This window comes from Zosterops lateralis (assembly GCF_965231275.1).
Source record: "Zosterops lateralis genome assembly, chromosome: 7".
NCBI classification, from domain to species: domain Eukaryota; kingdom Metazoa; phylum Chordata; class Aves; order Passeriformes; family Zosteropidae; genus Zosterops; species Zosterops lateralis.
In genome coordinates, this window is record NC_139767.1 from 3,575,431 (window position 1) to 3,596,124 (window position 20,694).

Sequence of the window (20,694 nt, forward strand, 5' to 3'; positions counted from 1 at the left end):
GAGCGGGGTGGAATGGCACGTAGAGGTTTTTACTTGCACCCGGGCCGCCTCTACGCGGAAACTCCACTCATATCGGCCGCGAATGTTTAATTAAGCGACAAGCGCGGCCGCCCCCCGGCCGGTTATAAATAGGAGTGCTGACTCATGGCTCCGGCGGTCCCTCCGCCCGGGCGGCGGTGCCCCGGGGCTGCGGGCGGGTGCGGGGGGCGCGGGGCCGCCCTGAGGGGCCGGGGCCGTGCCCTGAGGGCGCGCGCGCCCGCCCGCGTGAGGCGCGGGGCGCGCACTGTGGCGGCGGCGGCCGCGCTTGTCCTGTAATCGATTGCCGAGCGCGCTGAGCGGCCTCGCGCCGGCTGCGGGCACCCGCCCCCCGCCGCGCCGGCCCCGCGGGGATGAGGCGCCTCAGGGCGGGGAAGGGGCGAGTGTGTGAATGTGAGTGTGAGTTGTGTGTGTGAGTGTGAGACTGAGCGTCCGTGGGATTGAGTGTGAGAGTGTGTGTGAGTGTGTGAGGGGCTGAGTGCCAGTGAGGCAGCCAGTGTGTCCGTGTGAGGGACTTCGAGGGAAGGGCTGAGTGTGAGGGGGTGAGCGAGTGCGTGTGCAGGGCTGAGGGGGAGTGAGAGTGTGCGAGGGGCTGACTGTGCCTGAGGGAGAGTGCGAGCCCGTGTGTGAGGGGACACAGCTGAGTGTGCGGGAGTGCATGAGCGTGTGTGGGTTGGAGCCCCAGGGAGGGACAGTGTGTCTGAGGGAGTGTGTGTGTGTGAGGAGGCGGCGTGTATGGGTGTGAGGGCGTGCGCCTGTCTGTGAGTGTGTGTGAGGGAGGGAGGGAGGCAGTGCGCGTATCTGTGTGTGAGGGAGGGAAGGAGTGTGTGAGGGAGGGAGCGGATGAGTGTGTGTGTCTGTGTGTGTGTCTGTGGGAGGGAGGGAGAGCGGCCGCCGCCGCCGCCGCCGGATCGGTTTCTCGGGGTTTGACCAGCTGTCCCAGGCTAACCCTCTGCTCTCTGAAGATGGAGGAAGTAAAAACAGGATTACCCTTAGCTACGGCTCCTCCGCCGCCTTAGTCCCCCCACAGCCAACTGCCGTGCACAAACACACCTCCACTGGGCAGAGGGAGCCGACACTAATAAACACACAAACAAAAGGGGGATGGAACTGACTCACTGCCTGCGCGGCTGAGGTAAATCTGCGCCTGGCTTCTTATTATTTCTTTCTTTTTCTGTCTCCCCTCCCTTCCTCCGCTCCTCTCCTCTCCCTCCCCGGTGCCCCTTTCCCGGCGGGAGGAGGGACGGCTCCGCTGCGGGGCCGGCGGCTGGCGGGGCTCGGTCCGTCCGCGCGGGTCTGTGTGTGCCGGGGCTCCCCGAGCCGAGCGCGGCGGTGCAGCATCCCCGCGGGCGCGATGACTTGTTGCTGTTAGCCCGAAATATAAAAAATAATTAAAAAAAAAAAAAAAAAAAAAAAAAAAAAGAAAGAAAGAAAGAAAAAAGGCAAACCCAAACCCAGCCAACCAAGCCCCCCCCCGAAGCCCGAAGGAGAAGCGGGGGCAGCAGCCGCGGCGGGTCCCGCCGGTCCGTTACCCAGCCCGGCCCCGCTGCCATTTCCCTCCGCGCCCGCCGCCACCTGCGCGCCCCGGGGGCTGCGGCCTGCGCCGGGGACAGCCGGGGAGAGGGAATAAAATGACAAGCCGGGCGGCACTTCCATGACTTTGACAGGTTGTGGCAGGGGCGGGGAGAGGCAGGATGAGGCGCGGAGCCCGGCGTCGCCCAGGGCCGGAGCGGCGCTCCGGGGAAGTTGGCCCGGGTTTGCTGCGCGGGGTGTGAGTGCCGGGCCCCCTCTCCCCATCCCGCCCCGCATCCCCTCTCCCCATCCCGCCCCGCATCCCCTCCGCTCCCCCCGATCCCCTGGAATCCGTAGGGAACCGGTGGATCAAGTTTTCCTCCCTCTCTCTCTCTCTTTCTCTCTCTCCCTCTCTCTCTCCGCGCTGGTTAATGGAATTGCTGTAGCACCGGCTGACCTCCCTCCCTCCCTCTCCCTCTTTTCTTTTTTTTTTTTTTTTTATTTTTTTTTTATTTTTATTTTTTTTTTCTTCATCTTTCTTCAAAGTATGTGCCATTCCTGAGCGAGTTTCCCCGCCGGCTCATCCCGGGGCTCCCCGGCTCTGCATGCCCCACCTGTAAGTGGCGGGGGCGAGTTTCTCTCTCCTATCCCTCTGCCCCCTCCCCGTCTCTCTTCCCCCCCCCCCTCCTCTCCCCCCGCCTTCAAAAAAACATTTTTTAAAACTTCCTCCATCTTTCTGTGTCTTCAGCTGGAGCAAAACTCTCTCCCTCCATTCCTTGTGGAGAGGAAGGCTCAGCAGCTGGGATTTGCCATCACCAGCCTAAAAATGGTGACCAAACTTTTTCTTTTCCCTCTCCTCTTCCTCCTCCTCTCCCCATTGAAGAAATAAAAAAATAAAAGTCAAGCTGTGTTTTAATTTAGGTTATGGATGTTTCTGTGTTTCTTTTTGTCTTCCTTTCTTTTCCTCCTCCCTTCCTCCCCTTTCTTTCCTTCCACTTCATTGGCTGGGATGATCTTTCCCTGTTGCTTCTGATGTTTCTTTCTTTTTCTCAGTGTGTGCCTGCCTACCTGGACTAGGGGGAAGATAAGGTAATTTTGAAGGGCTTGAGGAAGTGACTTACCTGTTCTGAAAACTTGTTTGCGGATTGTTGTTTTGTTGTTGGTTTTTTTTTTTTAATTTTTTTTTTATTTTATTTCTTTTTAAGAGTTGCGAAAATCAGTAATTGAAGAGAGTTTGGTAGCAGCTAGACAGGTTGAAATTTAAGTGTTATGTGCTGAATGCCTTGGGAATTTGATCTGCTTTATACCAAAGAAGAGCACAGAGAAAAGTATTTATTTATTGGGGGGAAGGCAGGGAGTGGGGAGGGAAGGAAAGAGGGTTAAGGGAGGGGGAGGGAAGTGGTTTTGGAGACAAGAAGTGAAGCTGCCTGTTTTCCAGTAAGTAATGGAGAAATTCCAGGAGCCAGGGCTAAATATACTTGGCGATCAATACAGAAATGGCTCATTGTGAATAATTTAGCTGCCTGGTGCAGTGAGAGTTTTGAAACTAAAGGCAAAAAAAGAGGCCATGGAGGGAGAGAGGAAATAAAATTTTCCTCTGGTCATGTCAGATTCTTAACTTTTCCACTTAAAAGAACATAGTTATGATTATTGATCTCTCCCCCCCTTTTTTTTTTTTTCCCCCACAATATATATCAAATGATAGCTAGGGGGTGTCATTCTATACAGTTACTTGGGTTTCGGGAAAGTAATAGCTTGTTCTGTGTCAGCAAAGTGCTTCCAGAAACTTTAAGATTGCTTCACACCACAAAATGTGTGATCTGGGAGTATGAAATGTGATGTTTGGCCCTGTGCTGTGGCAGATAAATAGGGTTAGAGTGAACAGGTGTGTGTACAGGTGTGTGTGTGCGCACAGGTGTGAGACAAAGCTGGAGCAACTCTGTCCGAGGGGAATGGACATGGGAGGGTTGATTTTGTTTAGACCAGGAGGCAGTTCTCTTGTAGCGTGTGTGAAAAGAGCAATTGTTAGTAGTATCCAAATCCTCAAAGTCTGTTCTGGCTGCAGATAGAGCAGATAATTGATAAAGCATTGCCATCCCAGCCTGAACAAACAAGCGAGAAGTCAGGGGAAAACTCTCAGATCGGGCAGAGAGAGAGAGGGGTATGGTCAGAGCAGGATGATCCAGGTGCCACCTGGCCGGGAGGCAGCTGCATGTCTGCTCACATAATTTACGGGAAGAGTTCAGAGATTTGCAAACGAGCACATGCAGTGCACTTGTGTGTTTCTCTAGGCAGTGGTTGCAACAGCAATAAAATGGGCAACTACTTAGGGCTTTAAGTAAGTTTAATCATTTAATGGTTGATACTGACAGGCGTCTCTGAGGGTGTACTTTTCTGCCTTGCAGCACTGCACTTTGACTATGGAAGCAGAGGCTGTTGATGGATATATTACATGTAAGTAGTCATTTTGTTTGATTATTCTGAATTACTTTTCTTCTCCTACTGTCCTTTGTATAATGCAGATACCTAAACTGAAAGTTTAGCTTCCTTGTGTACAGTGTCTGCATTGACACTGAATTAGTAGCATTTAAATATAAACTCTCTATATGACTGGGAAATGCATGGGGATGGGTGCATGGGTATCTCTAGGCTTAAATATTTGCTGAGAGTGAATGAACTTTGCAAATGAGAGAGAGTTCGTCTCCAGAAATTCAAACTGCAGCCAAAAACTTTTTATGCCTTTCCCTATGTATGTCTCTTGTTTTCTGTGTGGGGGGTTGTAAGTGCTTTGTTTAACTGTCAATTAACCCAAAGCTTTGGGGGGGAATGTCTGTATGGTGAATTCCTATTCCAGTCTTCCCCTCCCCAGCTGGGATTCTCCCTGTCTGCTAATGGAAAAGTAATCCTAACTTACTTAAAACCAAGCAGCTTGGACAAGGTTTGTCACAGGACTGTGTGTAAAAGATTGGTGACAGAAACTTTGAGGGGGCTCTTAAAATCAGCCAGATGTTTCCTTGGGGCCACTGAGAGCCGAGATTTGACAGGCTCTGGAAGACCCCGCCAGCCAAGGAGGGAAGGGCAGGGGCGAAGGGGGCGAGCAGGTTGTGGCTCTCGATCTTTGGGGTGTGCGTGCTGAGGAGGGGGATAAAAACTGACGGGGGCCCTGTGTTGTGTGGCAGGTGACAATGACTATTCGCCCGAAAGGGAGCACTGCGGCATGGCCATCGACCTCACCTCCAGCACTCCCAATGGGCAGCACACCTCGCCCTGTCACATGGCAGGCAGTAAGTCTCCTCTTAAGCCTGTTTCTCTCTAGCTGAGGGTTGGGTTGCTCTGGTCCTCCTGGTCCTTGCTTTGCCTACCAGGTCTTAGCCACTGCTGTTGGCATTGCTAACAACAGAGGAGGACAGGGAAGATTTTCTTCTCTTTTGGTTCTTGTTTGTGCTGCTATCTCATCTAAACATGAACGGGATTACTAGTCTGAACTATCCCAAGGTGGCATTTGAGAGCTGGTCCTTACCTGCTCCAGGTAGGAAAACACTAGGCTTAACATGCGCTGGTTTTGTTTCCTCAGGTTCTGAAATCCAAATAGAAATTGTTGTTATTATTATTAATACTATTGCTTACTTTGCTTCCTGAAACAGCTTGAAGTAGCTTTATTTGAAAACAAACAAATTTTATTTACAAAACTGTTGCTGATTATAACAAACTGAAAGGAGTTCTGTTTAGAATGTCAGGTAGAAACTGAGAGTTTTGTGAGTCTGCACAGTGAGAGTGTCAAGACCTGATAATATTTATAGAATTATTCTCCTGTTGTATATGGGAGGTGGACAAATGTAGTTTCCTCGATTTCATAAAAGCAACAATCTTCATTTTCTGTGCCTGTGAGTGCCCTGCCTTGTTTAAGTGTTGGTTACAGTGTTACATCAAGGTATTTACCTAAATGTAACCTCTGCACTTACAGTCGGTAAAAATGTAACATGCTTTGCTTCCAACATACTTACACAGGGTTCCTCTCTATGTGATACTTTCTGCTTTGTTTGTTTGTTTGATTTTCTTTCTAGTTTGTGTGTACTACAGATACATATTTATCTATTTAAGCCCAGGGTTAGTATAATGCCCTACCAAAATCTGTGAAAGAAAGAGAGAGCTTGTAGGGTTGCTTGGTTAAAAATGCACAGTGTATTGCCTTCAGAGTCCTTCTGAGAAAAAGATGTTCCTCTCCTTTAAGAATTCTTTCCTCTTGCAAATTACGGGTAAAGCGCAGTTTTATGAGCCTTTAAACTGAGGGTTATTATGAAGATCTCTCAATTATATACATGTTGCTGGAGAATATGATTTCTAATACCGTGGACTGAACTTTATATGACAACCACCCATAATTCAGCATCTTTAGACAATTCCAATTGTGCTGCACTGGGATTCTGATATACTTTATTACGTTGTAAAAGTTTTACTACTCACTTTCTTCATTTTCTTTGTTTCCTTTTTATTAATGGGAAGACTTCATTGGAAGGGAAAAAAGTATCTGTGTTTTAAATCTTCTTTATAATCTAGAATGAAAACCAAAGTCAAATTAGGAATAAAAAGATCTAGAATGAAGTAATGCAAAAGGCTTTAACACACTCAGTTTTTTCATGTTCATTGTGGTAACATTTTTGATGTTTTTTAAGCTTCATTAGTTCTTTACAATACATATGTATCTGCAGACTTGGTGAATATCTTATTTTTTTAGAGGTGTTTTTTGGTCTCTCACAGGTGTCTCAAATGCTTTCATCATTGCTGCTCTGTGTTAAAGATGTGCTGCTCTTCTGCCTGGGTTTCCCAAGCCACACAAAACTCAAGCTTCTTTAATTTATTGTGATTCATTTTCTCTTTGCAGGCTTTAGGATTGTTTTGCAGAGGAGCAGCTTGTGCTGCCTTAAACATGGAAGATATTGATCAGAGGTTGTCGGCTTTCGTGGCAGCTGTTATGTTGGTTCATTTAAGGTTTTTGGCCAAATCTTGAATCTGGCCTGTGCAGGCTAAATCACCAGGCTGGGCTTTAGAGCTTTCCACCTGTTTTGTGGGGCACAGCAAATCCTTTAAAAGGTTTAGTAACCCAGGGGCCTGCACCTCTTTTTGAAAACTCTTTTGGGGGCTTTTGATATTTTAAAAGAAAAGATGGAGGTGGAATAGCTGTTTGAAATATTTTGTATGAATTTAGTAGCCCCAGTGGATTGATCCATTGTTTTAAGCAGAGGCAGTGGCTGTGTTCTATTTCAGGTTGGTTTGATTTCCACTGGTTGCTGGAGATTAAGTGATGTTGGCTGCCATTCCAGCAAAGCCCAGGGTGTGTCATCCCGGCTGGGTAGGACTTGGGAATGGAGGGGGTGATGCAGGGAGCAGATCCCCAATATTTCACTCCCAGCTTGGTTGCCAGTCATTGCCAGAAGCTCATGGCCCTCTCTGGCTGTGTGCTCTGGATGTGCACCTGCAAGGTGGAGATCGAAGTTCTGACCTTTGTTCTTCTTGCATTCCCTTGAATTGTTTTGAACCACAGCTCTTAATTTAGTTGGAATTTGTGTCTGGCTCAGAAGGAGAAACACCAAAAGAGGGAAACTTCTTGGATCTGTGCTGAAATGACTGTGTAGTGCTCTCCCAGCAACAGCAAAATTATGTGCTGGGTAAAGAGTTTTCTGTGTTCATTAGCCCCTGGCAATCTGTGTTAGTAGTTCTGTCTGGATTACTGATGTTTTCAGGTTCTATTCCAAAAGGGTTTGGGTGGAATATTTTGGCTACTGCATCCTTTAACCTATTATCATTTTCGAGTATCTGGATGGTATTTGTAGGTTATGGATGGGAATGACACTCAATTTTCCTTGTGAATGAGGTGATCCTGCAAGATGAATCACACTAAATCACCTGTCATAGCTAACTGATGTTCTTACATATACCTGCCTTTAGCAGAGCACTGCATGTGTGTTGGCAGATGCTCTGTTCCAAAATACTTCACTGTAGTTTTATGTAAGCAAAGATTTAAAATACATGTAAATAGTCAAACCAAAGAGGTTGATAGATCATCTTGCTTTTCTCTACGGCAAAAGATGAATTAATGTTACACCTGCTGAGTACAGATGATACATTTACATAGCCCCAAATCTGGAAGTCCAGATTTTCTTTTGATCTTCCATAGGAAAAACTCTTACAAAGGCTGTCACCCAGAGCTAGGTGTCACAGGCTTGCTCAATTAACTTTGTGCTGGTACTGGAGAGTTCCCTGCGTGGCCCTAAACCCCCACAAAGACCCCACCGAGTTCAAGGGAGTCTGTCGTGTTCCCATCCCTGAGTGTTGAACTGGGCTATAAGTGATCAGAAACCTCCGAATAGGAACTGGCATGCTAATTAAAGGCTAATGGGGAATCCTTATAAAAGAGGATTTAAAAAGAAATAATGCCCACTCACCTCCCCATAATACCACGCTGAGTTCTTACTACAGTTATTAGAGATTTTTTTTTTCCTATAGGTTAAAATGGACTTAGAGGAATGTCTGCTTTAGAAACTGCAGGGGCACAGTTGTTCAATTAGTTGACTCAATCATTGCTTTGTGTAGGATGAAGGACACTTCTCTAAGATCACTGGCCTGGTATCATAGGGAAAATAGTAGCAGCAGCTATTAGCATCTGACTGTCAGCGACAAAGGCAATTTCCCCTTAAATTAGAGGCTTGACAGTGGGTGTCCCAGTTAACTTTCTTATCTTTGCTTTCATAGACAAAAGGAGCCCTTAAACGAAACAGAGTCAGAGCAATCATAAATATCAAACCCAACATCTGATGTTTGAAACCGATTAAAATTGTGGTATGCTTTCAGGAGGTGTTTATAGTAGCTTGAAGTGTTAGTAAGTTATGAGAATTAATTCATTAAGAGACTAAAGCATGTCGGGTGACTCTGCTGCTGAAAATAATGAGGTGATTGCATTTTCTCCGTGGTGGGGAATGATCGTGCTGCCTGACCAGATCACTAATTGGGACAGCAGCACTAAGTGGGAGTGATTTCAGCAGCGGTATTTAAAGAGAACTTGGGCAAGGTTTTGTTATAGTGTGGCCAATACTATATTCCAGGTGATCAGGGTGGACTATCAGTTGCACTTTTTTTTTTTTTTTTTTTGTGGCATCAAAGCCCCAAATCTTTCCTGATCACTTTCGTTTTTCAAGCCTGAATTGTCACACAACTCCTGTTTTGTCACAGCTGTGTTGTCCTGAGCAGGGAATTACATGTACCACACCTGTATCAGCACATCTCTAGGGATAAAGAAATGTCATTTTGGAGCCTGACTGTTGGAATGAAACCACATAAAGTTAAAAGTTGCTCTGTGCCTCAGCTCCGTGGCAAACAAGCCTTGTCACCACCAGAATTTACTCCCAGGCATGTGAGGCTGAACCTTGCTCTGGGATTCTTTCCTGGCTCAATGTGTGCTGTGGGCTGTTTAGTAGGATGAGGTGATGGAGGCTTTCCCTTAGGGGAAGCTGGCTGGGCTGGGCTGGGCTGCACAGGGGGACTGCTGAATTAGTGCTTTGAGGCAGTCACTCCCCTGATGTGTGCACTGGGGCATGAAGAAATCTGGCAGCCAAATTGCTGAGCTCTGGACTGGGGATTCAGGTCTCCTTTTCTTCCAAATATCTTGGAAAGTGCTAAAAACTCGGGTGTGATCACCTCAAGATGCTGAGGGATCTTCTTTCCTCAGCAGCCTTTAAGGAGTATGGTAGGCAGCATTTGTTGGTCTGGGTATCTCCTGCCTCAGTGCAGGGAGGTGGACTTTTGACAGGCACTTGAGATGTCCTCCAGTCCTTTGTGTCTGACTTTGCAGTCTTGACACTTTGATTTTTTAGAGCTCAGCTGTGGAATTGCACGATGATGCCCAATACAGATGTACCTGTGGTTTGGCAGGTTGAAGGACAGTGAAGATGGACTTTGCCAAGATGAGCTCAGACATGAGGGATGAGCTCAATAAAGTGTGGCAGGGAACTGTAGGAAGTGAGCTCCTTTGACACTTACAAGAGCACACTCTTTGCTTCAGTCTTTTATCCTCAGACTTCCTGAGAATTGCCAGGGCAGTAGTAGTTACAAAGTTTTAGCCAATGCATTTAGCTTTCTTGGAGTTTGAGAAGAAAAAATATTAAATGGAAAGGTGATCATCAGAATTTTAACAGAAGTAGAGAGGGGGTTTTCCACACCTAAGAAACCAGAGCTCTGCAAAGTAGTGTTACACTGTGTTTCTTGAAAAAAACCCACAACCCAAACAGAGGGAAGGGTTAACTGGAAATGAAGCATTTCCTGGGATGTACCTTGAATTGTTGTAGCTTTATCCACATCAGCTCAGATTTTTCACACTGGTGTGGTTAGAATCATGAAATAGTCCCTCTGATACAAACTCTGTATGTAAACCAACACAGAGTGGCCTCTGCAATGAGTTGGTGTTTGAGTATCTGTAGCCCACACTGCAATGGTGAAGGGCTCCCCTGTGTATTTTTCCTATCTCCTGTCACAGTCCTGGCATTCCCTATGGAGCCGCACACTCGGCTGCAAAAACATTCCTCCCTCTCAGTGAGTGTTATAACAAGGGTGGAGTGAAATGATCAGTTAATCTCATTAAATAGGTTTTTATTCATTCTGAAGGAAGTCTCTTGAGAGGTCATCTGCCAGGGCTTTGTTGCAGCACTCACCTTTCTTAGGAGGCTTCTGTTATTCTCTTGGATTGTCAGGTTCAGTTAACTTTCCCTGGTACACACCCTGTTACAACACTGGGCTCTTGCTGGCTTTGTAGTCAGCAAGTTTTCAGTGTTTGCTTCTGGAATTTCAGTTCCTTTTCAGACATGCCAACGAAAAGAGCAATCCTCGTCTTCCATGAAATATGACACTTTGATAACAGCTGGATGACAAGATACCATTGGAGAGTGTTCTGTGTTTCCCATCCCTGAGGCTGGGGAAAGGTCCTACTCCTGTTGGAATCAATGGGTATCTTCTCCCGGGAAATTAATTCAAAGGCCTGTTTCCAGTTCCTGTGGGCCACAGGCTCTGTCTAGTCCTTCAGCTAAGTGATGGTTTGCAGGTTGGCAGGGCTAAGTTTTACAGGGGGGAATGCAGCTACCTGTGCTACCTTTGTGCAGTCCTGAGGGTGAGCAGTGCTCGTCCTTCCATTGCCAAGAGGGCACCTTGAAGGAGTGATGCTATTTTCTCTGGGAAGAAAAGACAGAGCCTCCTTTTCTGCTTTTTGCTTCAGTAATCCCACTGAATGAAAATCTTCTAAAACTGACCTGTTCTAAAATTCTGTAGAAGATTGGAGAGAAAGCTGAGCCACTGCTCTGTGTAGTTATCAAGACCTGTTACCAGCCCAGGTGAGGAGCTGTGCCACAGCGTATTGTCCCTTCCCTGGGGTAGTGGACACTTGTTTGGAGTCCAGGCAGCTGTTACTGCTGCATCCCAGTGGAAGCAAGCAGAGCTGGATTATCACTGAGAAGCAGTGAACATGACAGATATGGCTCTGGGCTAGGTGACCAGAGGCCCAGTTTTTTCTCCAAACTCTGCTCATTGTAGAGGAATCCCTTCGTGTTTCTGTGCTTATTTTTTTTTCCCTCTTGCCTTTTATTTTCTGAATCACAGAAGCTGTAGATCACTTAGGATGGAGACTTGGATGGTACATGTTAGCCTTTGTCAAAACTAGGATTTTTTTACAGTATCTTCTTTGCTTAGGGGTGATTTTGCATTTAATTTTTGCAGCCCCACAATGAGACGCATTCAGAAATACCTTAATACCATTGCAGCTTATTTCCTGTCCTGCACAGGAATAATTGTGGTGGACCTAAAGTACCCTGTTGTGGTGTGATTACATTAGGGCAACCAGGGAATTTTAACTCTTCCCACACCACTGTACATTGCTAGGTCTGTGTGGACAAGCCCCTGTTTGCACTCCCCAGCAAAATGTGCCCTTGATCTGAAGCCAGGTCTACATTACCAGCTCCTGCTGGCACTGCTGTGTCAGCCTGTGGCTTTGAAGAAGTGTAATCCCTCACAGGCAGAGGGATGCTGGCAGAGGCTCCTGCTCTGAGCCTGGCCCTGGCTGGCAGGGTCACCTGCAAGTGCTGTTACAGGTGTTACATGGGAAAGTACCGTAAAACAGCAGACACTGTTCCTGGAAAAGCATGGGCTTGATTGATCCTCCTCATTTCTGTGCTGATAGGTCATGTCAACTTCTGTGAATTAGATTTTTTTTTTTTTTTTTTTTTTTTTTTTTTTTTTTTTTTAATTGACTTCTGCTTTCTCTCTGCCTCTTATTCTTAAAAAAAATCTTTCCAGTTTAGGGGTTTATTCCTGTAATGCTGTATGGCCAAGGCATAGCACCACAGAAATAGTGGGGTCTGCATGGATTATATGAGCTCCTTTAGCTCATGATTGCTTTGTGTTTGTCCCGTCCGGAGAGGTCACAGGGGCTCATGGTCCCCTTTGGTGAACCTCAGGCTGGTGGTCAGATCCCTGTGTCCTCTCAGGTATAGGGGGAGGTCAGTCCTAGGGCCAAACCATGCTCCCACCCCCGGTGTGGATGGTGTATCTGTGTCTGCCAGCTGGTGGTGAAAAAAAATAAAAGACAGAGGAGTTGAAGTGCATCCTACACAGGTAGGAGCCCCTCTTGGCGTGAGCCAAGGAATCTGATTCACTGCAGACCTGTCTGCCCTCCCCACCGTGGTTTCACATTACTTGGAGAAGCTGCACAGACTGTTTTTTCCAGCCTCTTTTCCTGCTGTGGTATTGGTACCTACCACCTGTGAGGTTGCTCTGGGCACAGGTGTAGTCACTGCCGTAGCAGAGATAGAAGGGGAAGATGAGTGTGAGTGTTCAAATCCCTGCCCCGTGTCTGCCTTGGAGAAAGCCTTTGGAGGACTCGGTGCTACTGTCCACCCTGAAACTTCCCGCAGTGGGGATAGAAGACCCAGCCACACCTCGTGCTGCTGTTGTCAGGCCCTTTGTCCTGGGGGTTGGATGTCTCAAATGTTTTTCAAAGGAGGTAGGACATCCTGAAGAACAGAAAATCCGTTCACCTTCTTGCCTGTCCCACCTATCATCTTTTTTTCTTATGAATCTACTTCTCATGTGAGGAGGTGAGACGGGCTGTGTTTCCTCTCCCGCCAATGTAAGACCTGGGCAGGGCCTCGGCTGCCGTTAAACCGCATACATGACAAAGCCTGACATTCCGATGGGGTTTCTTGTTTATCTCCTCTTGTTTATCCTCCACTTGAACAAAACAAGTGTTAGACCTAAGATACCTGTGCTGTGACCTTCGGCATCAGGCTGGAGTTTTCTCAGCTTCTTTTTAGTGATGTTTTCCTTGCATTTCCCCCCAGCCTCTAAAACCTCCCAATTCCATCAGAAGAACGGGATGTTGTCCTGGTTTTTCTCAAGGGGCATGTGCTCCCTCAGTCCATGAAAACTATGTTGGTGAGTGGCACAGAATGCTGGCTGCTGAGCCCTGTGATATGCTCAAGTCCATGGTAATTTTTCTCATAATTACCCTTTGATTTGGGAATGCCTATGTGCAGTTCAATGAGAATTCAAACCTAATCTTTCCTAGATATCAACTCAGCTTTTGGACATTTTATGATTCCCCTTGCAAGCAAAGTTGTTTTTTTAGGTAATGATCTAGCCATAAAACACAAACTGAGAGAGTTTTTGGTAACTCTGTCTGTGCATCGTTCAAACTTCAGCAGTGTGAATGAAGTATAACTTTAGTCCAAGGAGCAGCAAACGGGATGGTGTGAATTCTCCTCTTTTGAAAATGAAAGAAGTTGCTTCTTTCTGTATGAAAACAACAAGTCTTTTTACCCAGAAGAGATATGAGGTTTATTCATTTGAGGAAGAGTAGCTGTTCTCTTAAAATTGTGGATGGTGTAAAAGTTTCCAGGAATGAGTGGCAGTAGACTGAAGACCTTGCTCTGGTTCGCAGCCAGGTCTGTGATAGAGGGAGACAGCTCAGGCAAAAGAATAAAATGGCGTTCAGTTTTTAATCTTATTTCTTGAGGAATTGATATCCTGCAGGGTTTGCCTTGTCGAGATAACAGCCCCTGAAGGAGAATAAATCTTATTAATTAGCAGTTTTGCATACTGCTTTTAATTGTCCGTTCCTAGGTACAGGCTTTGTATTGCACGTGCGCTGTCGTGGCCAGGGGCCTCTCCCTGCATCCCTGGAGAGTCTGCAGGGATCTGCCTGAGTACAGAAATACTGCAGAATACACCACTGGCCCTTAAATTTACTCAGTGCCTTAATCCTCGTCACCTTTCAGATTTAGGCATGTCCTAAATGTAGTTGTAAGTAATAGTTTTACAGTTTAATCTCCCAAAATTGGGTCAACCTTAGCAGTTGTTTTGACCTTGTTATCAGCACAGGTAGTTCCTGGGTGAGTTCTAAGACATTTCCGTGCAGCTGTGTGGAACAGCCTGGGGTATCAGCTTGACTTGAAACCCCCTGTTGGAAATTTTCCCCTACCTAAATACACAGGCCTCTCTCTCTATCACTGTGGGGTATTATCCTTTGGATAATCTAGTCTTCTAGAGAGTAATATAACAGTATCTCCTTGTTATATCATACTTTTTCAGTTTTAAGAGCTTTACAAAGGATACCAGTTGAAGAGATACAAATGAGTGGATAAAATTTTAGGCTGAAGAAGTAGAGAAGAAGTAGGGAAATCAATCTTAGGAAGAATTCAGCTCCAGTAGGTGGGAGGCAGTCAGATCCATAATTTGTGTATGTGACTGCAAATTGTCAGAGTATAGGTAGCTCTCAAGAGTTCAGAAGGATGATGTGCTAGTTGTACATTTAAGGGTCAAGTAGTATATGATGTTAGCAGACTGTGAGAGCTCTGTGAGTTTATTCTTGGCCTTCTTTTAAATTGGTATTCTATGAATTGCACAAGTTATTTTGCCAAAATCCCGTGTACCTGCATGTGAATCCCAGAGTGTTCTCATAGTCTAAATGCTATGGCCCGTCAGCTGCCCCCAAATTACCTAATATCAAGTGGAGAAGGTTGGCAGCCAACGAAAAAGATAGGAAAATGTGTCCAGCCCTGGTTTCTGACGAGCCTGTACATGTGCAGTGTAGTAATACAAATGGAAGGCACTTAGAGAGGGTTTCAGTCACATACAGCAGAGAAGTACAGGCTTGAAAAATAGTAGGGAAGTGCAATTGTTATGAAACGAGGAAGCCAGAAAGAGGAGAATGAACTATGTGGATTGTGTCTCGGCTGAAGGAAAAAACTATTAAGCGCCACCCTTGTCAAATGTCAAATGCATGGGAAAAAGTTGTTGGAAGCCAGGCTCTGCTAAGTTTGCTGCTTGCAAAACCTACTTTTTTTGTGAGATGTTTGTGCAAAATCACCTCTCTGGTCTGCCTGAGAGACCAGACATGACTCAGGCTATCAGCATGTAACATGGTTTCAGGTTGCTGTCTTACTGCTCTTGGTCTAAAATGCTGTAAAGAAGTGTTTGCTTTTTTCCTCACTTTTAAAGTGATTCATTAATTTCATGTCATTAGTGCTATTGTTACTTAAATTTACCTTCTGACTGGTAACCATTAAATATTTATAGAGAAATCGATAGCAGTGAGATTTTTGCTCGAGTAAATATATATCACATATGTACTCAAAACCAAAGCAAACTGCAGTGCATTCCAGGAAATAATCTATAGTGCTGCTCTGTAATGTTCTTCCTCATCTTCATGTCAGGATGTTTTATCTGTGTCCCAGCTCACCCATTCCTGTCACAGAACTCTGGCTGTTCTTTTCAACAGCCTAGAACAACAGAGCCTTAGGAAAGGAGTAGAATAAGTAGAAATGTGAATGGTAATTGCCATATAATTATCCAAGGTTCCTTAATGACTGGATACAGGGAGATCCTTAGGTTTGATGTTATGTTTGGTAGACTATGCTCCATCCAGCCAGAGACTGCTGTACCAGAAGAAGAGAATGGAACTGGCTGGAGGCAAACCCAGCCCTTCCCAGAATTTGGAAAGGAGAAAGTATTTTTTTAGAGAAGGTGGTGATGTGGCAGTGGAAGATGATGGTTTAAAACTATTTAAAACCAATGCCTAATAATAATAATAATTAAAAAAAAAATAGAACTGGGCTTAAAATGGCTTTGGAGCCAGGCTCAAGTTCCTTGGAAGGGAATAGACAAAGGTGTGAGATAGAGAGCACAGCTGATATCCACGGGGCAGTTTATTCTCCATTTTGGGTCTCTGCAGCATTTTCCTGTACAACTGTAGATGGAATACATCTTTGTAGACCATCAAAGAGATGACCTTAATCAATTGCTCTGGCCAGGTGTTTTGGAAGGGGGGAAGCTTCCTTATGAGTCAGTGATGATATTTCAGTTTATAATTATGACTGTAGTTTATAATAATAATTCTAATTATATATATAAACAGTTTAACCTACTATAATGTAAGATGGTAACATTTGCTGAGCTTTGGCTGCTTTCAGATGGTGAAAATGTGCTGGTGGTTGCTGGCTGGGATTCAGAAACATTTGTCAAAATTTTGTGTGCTATGTGAACAACAAAATTTTGTGTGGATTAAGTAATTATTAATTCTCTCCCATTATCTGTCAGATAAAACTACAGCTAGCCCATTAACCAAAATTAATTGTAAATAAAGCCGATCTGTTGTTGAGGAAACTAGTTAGAGTGGTAATTGGGTAATGATGATGCATTTAATTTCAAACTGCAGATTTAAAAGCTACTCCTTTTGGCAGTGATAGAGCAAGGTGTTCTGAAATGAAGCAGAGTGCTTGTCACTGTCATTGTCCTCTTAATTAATGCCACCAGGACTGCCTGTGTTTTGAATCTAATTAGTGTCCCCTGCAGAGCACTTGGAAATGTCCTGATTCTGCTCACACTGAAGCCGATGGTTAAACTGTTCTGTGACCTGTGTGTGCACAGGAGATGGTGTAAAGTGGTGCTGCGGGACACTGCACGCTGCTGCCTTTCCTCCTGCAGCAGCACATCCCTGTGTCTGAGCCCTGGGAATTGTGGCTGTGCTTTGGGATTTGCTACTGACTTGCCATGGAGATGGATCTGGAGTTTCAGGCCAACAAAACCGAATTGTGACTCAACGTTTTAAAAATGATTGAGTGAGTAATTTTCCATGCAGTTTCATTACAGTGTCTTCTGCCCCAAGGATTATTTACTGTAGAGTAACTTCCAGCGTGTTTTCGCTGCTATTTGTAATGTTGAATTTTATTAAGAAAGGACTTGTTTAAATAGGATAATGTTTTTATCCCAAATTGCCCAGTTCTAATGGTAAAATTAGCATCACAAGCAAAAGCAAGCCCTTGTACCTGCTGGCCTACATGCACAATTTCTTGATTTTTTTTTTTACTCTGTTTTCAAAATGTATTAAATGCTATTATGAGATGAGCACAGTATATTTGATTTTAGCCAAGTACCATTTCAGTCATGAACAAAGAAATGGGCATTTGGTACAGAATATATAATTCAGGAGGGCCACCAAGTTGATCAGAGAGATGGAGCACCTCTGCTATGAGGACAGGCTGAGAGAATTGGGATTGTTCAGCCAGGAGAAGTGAAGGCTTTGGGATGATGTAATTGTAGTAAGAAAGATGGAGAGAGCCTATTTACAAGGGTCTGGAGTAACAGGACAAGGGGGAGTGGCTTCCCAGTGTCAGAGAGAAGGGTTGGATTGAACATTAGGAAGAAATTCCTGACCGTGAGGTAGGTGATGCCCTGGCACAAGGTGCCCAGAGCAGCTGTGGCTGCCCCTGGATCCCTGAAAGTGTCCAAGGACAGGCTGGATGAGGCTTGGAGCAACGCGGGATAGTGGAAGGTGTCCCTGCCCATGGCAGGGGGTGGGAGGAGATGGGCTTTAAGGTCTCTTCCAACCCAAACCATTCTGTGATTCTCCTTGTCCCATCATTTATAATCACTCTGCTGATTTTTTTTTTTTTTTCCTTCTGACTTGGTTTAGGGGGAATCACAGAACTAAAGCATCGACTTAATCGTTAACGTTCCTACTTCCCAGATTTGAAGGGAGTATAGAATAAATACATTTTACCTATTTTATTTTTAACTTTTCCTCCATGAGGTTTTTTTTTCTCTTGTGCTTCCTGGTCCATGGGGAGAAAAACCCTACAAGCATGTTTTAGTTACATCACTAATATTAGAACTGAGTAATCGGGTGGCTTTGGCAGCAGTCTCGTTTATAAATTGTTGGTGAGCAGATGGCTCACCAAGTTGGCATGCCAGCTCCAAACTTTCACAATCATGAGTCAAGTTTTAAATCTCAAGATTGCCTTACATACCATGAGGGTTTTTTTTTATTATTATTTTTAATGTGTGTTTGTTTAATAAATGTAACTCTCAATGGGTCTTCTCATTCCTGAGCTGTATTTTGCACTGCAGCATGGCTTTTCAGCAGTTTCTGGCTTTGGGAATGCCTTTTTTTTTCTTAATTTAATGAAAGTGGAGACTTTTTAGTCACTTAACTGAAAATCTTGCTACTAAGAAAAACTAATAAATGTCAGCGTAAGAGACATAAAAGTGAGACTTGTCAGTCCTGGCTAATGTCAAACAGCTCAAATGATTGAGATCATTCACAAATGAACTTAAAACAACTTTTGGTTTGTATGCAAAAGTATTTTTTAGGAATAATTTGTTACCCTGGCTATGCAGTTCTATGCCAGTTTATTTTCTGCATGCAGGGCTAAGTCATTAGGCAGCATCCAGTACAAATGCTACATTTTGAAATGCAAGAGTGAGTATTTTCTGTAAGCAAACTGTAGCAATAAGGAAACTGGGCCGAGCAAGAGTGCTCAGACATTCTCCCTGTGAACACAGTGAAGTTCCAAAATGGTCAGATCTTGATCCACTTGAGAATTTGGACTAATATTACTGGAAGGATTTCTGCTTTTTTCTTTTAGTTTTTCCTTTTCAAGCTATTCCTTTAAGTAAAATTAATATGCTATATGTGGGTTATAATGCATTGTGGGACCTGTTATGGAATGATAATTAGACCTTATTTCTAAATGATTCCACACAAAGTGTGCTGTTGTAAATGCTAAACAACTGTGTTTCATCCATAATCATGTAATTGGTGTGTGCAGCTAATTAGTGTGTGTTCAATTTAGGCCCAGATTTTTTGGAAATGTCTCCTGTTCTGGTCCTGATTTAGCAAAGCTCTTAAACAGATGATTAACTTCCATTGGCTTTAATAGGACTTAAGCACATTCTTAATCAGGGCCATTGTGTCAAATCATGTCTCTTGGTGACAATCAGAACAACCTGCCAGAGCCATTGTATAAATATCTGCAGGTCCTTCTTAAATTTAGATTAATCATTTCTTTAATTCCTGAAGCATTTCATTTCAGGATATGAAACTGTTGTAGGTACCTTTCTCTCTCTCTCTTTTTAAGCAAATGGTTATTGTCACAATCTAATTGTATGTGTAAAGTTTAAAGATTTTAACTAGCTTGGCAGGCTGTTTGCATCAAATCTGTTCAATACACCTTTGAGATGGAGAAGAAGAAAATAGGCATCTGAGAGTGCCTCGCTGGAATATAAATGTCAGTGCTGATAGATATCTATGATAGAGAATTTGTGTGGGAGAAATAATTTAGTAATAAAATAGGTCAAATTAATTTTTATGCTGAAGGGGATACCTTACAATAACCATTTTGTAATTTTATGTTTGACAGTTTGCTCTGCATTATGTGGATAGGTGGAGATGAGATAATGTAATCCATTTCCAGTTGTAAACAAGATTGCTTTAAGAGCTGCAGTAGTAAGATGCATGTTGGCTGACTTTAAGCTGAAAGGTAATTGCCTCTGAATATTAATGTGCATGTGGGGATTTTGTTTTTAATTCTGGGATTTCATCTTTGCCCTGTAGCAGCTCTGAAGAGGCCCTTGTTTTCCCAAACCCCACTTTGCTGCTAATTGAAGCTGATGGCATGTGTTGAATTTTGGGTCCTTTACTTCTATTTTACGTGGCCTGTGTTCCTTGGAGAATGCTGCTTTCTTTGGCTGTTATTTTTTTTTTGTTAACCACCTTTTGAGTTGAGGATTTTTGGAGATGCTCTTGCAGCACCTATAAGTAGTTGCTGGGACAGAGGAGGAAGGATGGAATTGTAGGTTATGGAAAAGGGGAGAAGGTGCTGCACTAATTAAATTGGAGCCTCTCAGAGAAATGAGAGTTAAGGTGCTGATCCTGTGCTCTGTGGCTGGCAAGCTTTCTCACGAGTAATTTAAGATCTATCCAAAGCCCACTGCACTCTGTGGGAGATTCTCTAATTCCACACACTTGTGGAGCAGACCCCTGTCACGGGGGCAAGTTGTAGGTAGCGACAAGCATAGTCTGGGGGGGAGCATCAGTTGGCTGCATTTGTATTTGAAATTGTTTTAGGCATAGCCAGATTACAGCCAGCAAGCTGTACCTCAGCTTTCCATTTAAATTCCAGCCCTTGGCTTGTACAAGCTGTTCCGTTACCCAGTGCTTGCAGTGAGGCTCAGCACTGGGAACAGCGGGATTGGTGTGGAGCAGGGTGTCACTGCAGCTCTGCTCTGGAGCAAACTGCAGCTGAGCAGTGCTGCAGGAGCTTGGAAATCTGTCGTGTGCAGGGTTTTAACCTGCACATGTTTTAATGGCACTGGGTGTGTGGGCTGTCATTAGTTAGGACTGTTTAAAGGCGTTATAACTGGCAGGTGCCCCAGATGCCCTTCTAGCTGAGATGACTATTCCTAAGGCAAGCATTCAAAGCAGAGTTCAGCATTCCTTGTTCTCTGTGGCAATGCCAGCATTTTCTTCTGAAAACGAAAAGCCAAATAACAAAAAGGAGTATTTTTAGCTTGGATCGATTTGCTGATCCAGTTTAGTGCACGGTCTCACACAGTGAGAGGGTGGTGTCTGAGCAGGGATGGGAGCTCCTAGCTCTTTTTCTGTTTCTGCAGAGGAAGAGGCACTCTGAGCTGTGCTGATACCTCACACAGGTCATCAGCTGTGTGGTCAATAAGGCAGGCAGTTGGTTTTTCTGCTGCCTCTGACCCAGTCAAAGGGTGGTTGCCTCTTGCAGAGGGACGGGGCTGGCAGCTCAGAGGTGCTGGGTTCACAAC

The 20,694-nt window shown here is 44.8% G+C and overlaps 1 protein-coding gene across 3 annotated transcripts in view; it reads left to right on the forward strand.

Moving 5' to 3' along the window:
- The first annotated feature begins 1,009 nt into the window (after positions 1-1,009).
- The window catches only part of IKZF2 (IKAROS family zinc finger 2), a 114,108-nt gene continuing 94,423 nt past the window's right edge, over positions 1,010-20,694 (forward strand). For 2 of the 3 annotated variants that reach the window (XM_083864920.1, XM_083864922.1), the window contains exons 1-3: positions 1,010-1,171; positions 3,954-4,002; positions 4,728-4,832. In XM_083864920.1, coding sequence (XP_083721046.1) covers positions 3,969-4,002; positions 4,728-4,832 — 139 coding nt within the window. In that variant the 5' untranslated portion in view covers positions 1,010-1,171; positions 3,954-3,968. The remainder of the gene's footprint in view (positions 1,172-3,953; positions 4,003-4,727; positions 4,833-20,694) is intronic. The other variant, XM_083864921.1, reaches the window with a different exon arrangement.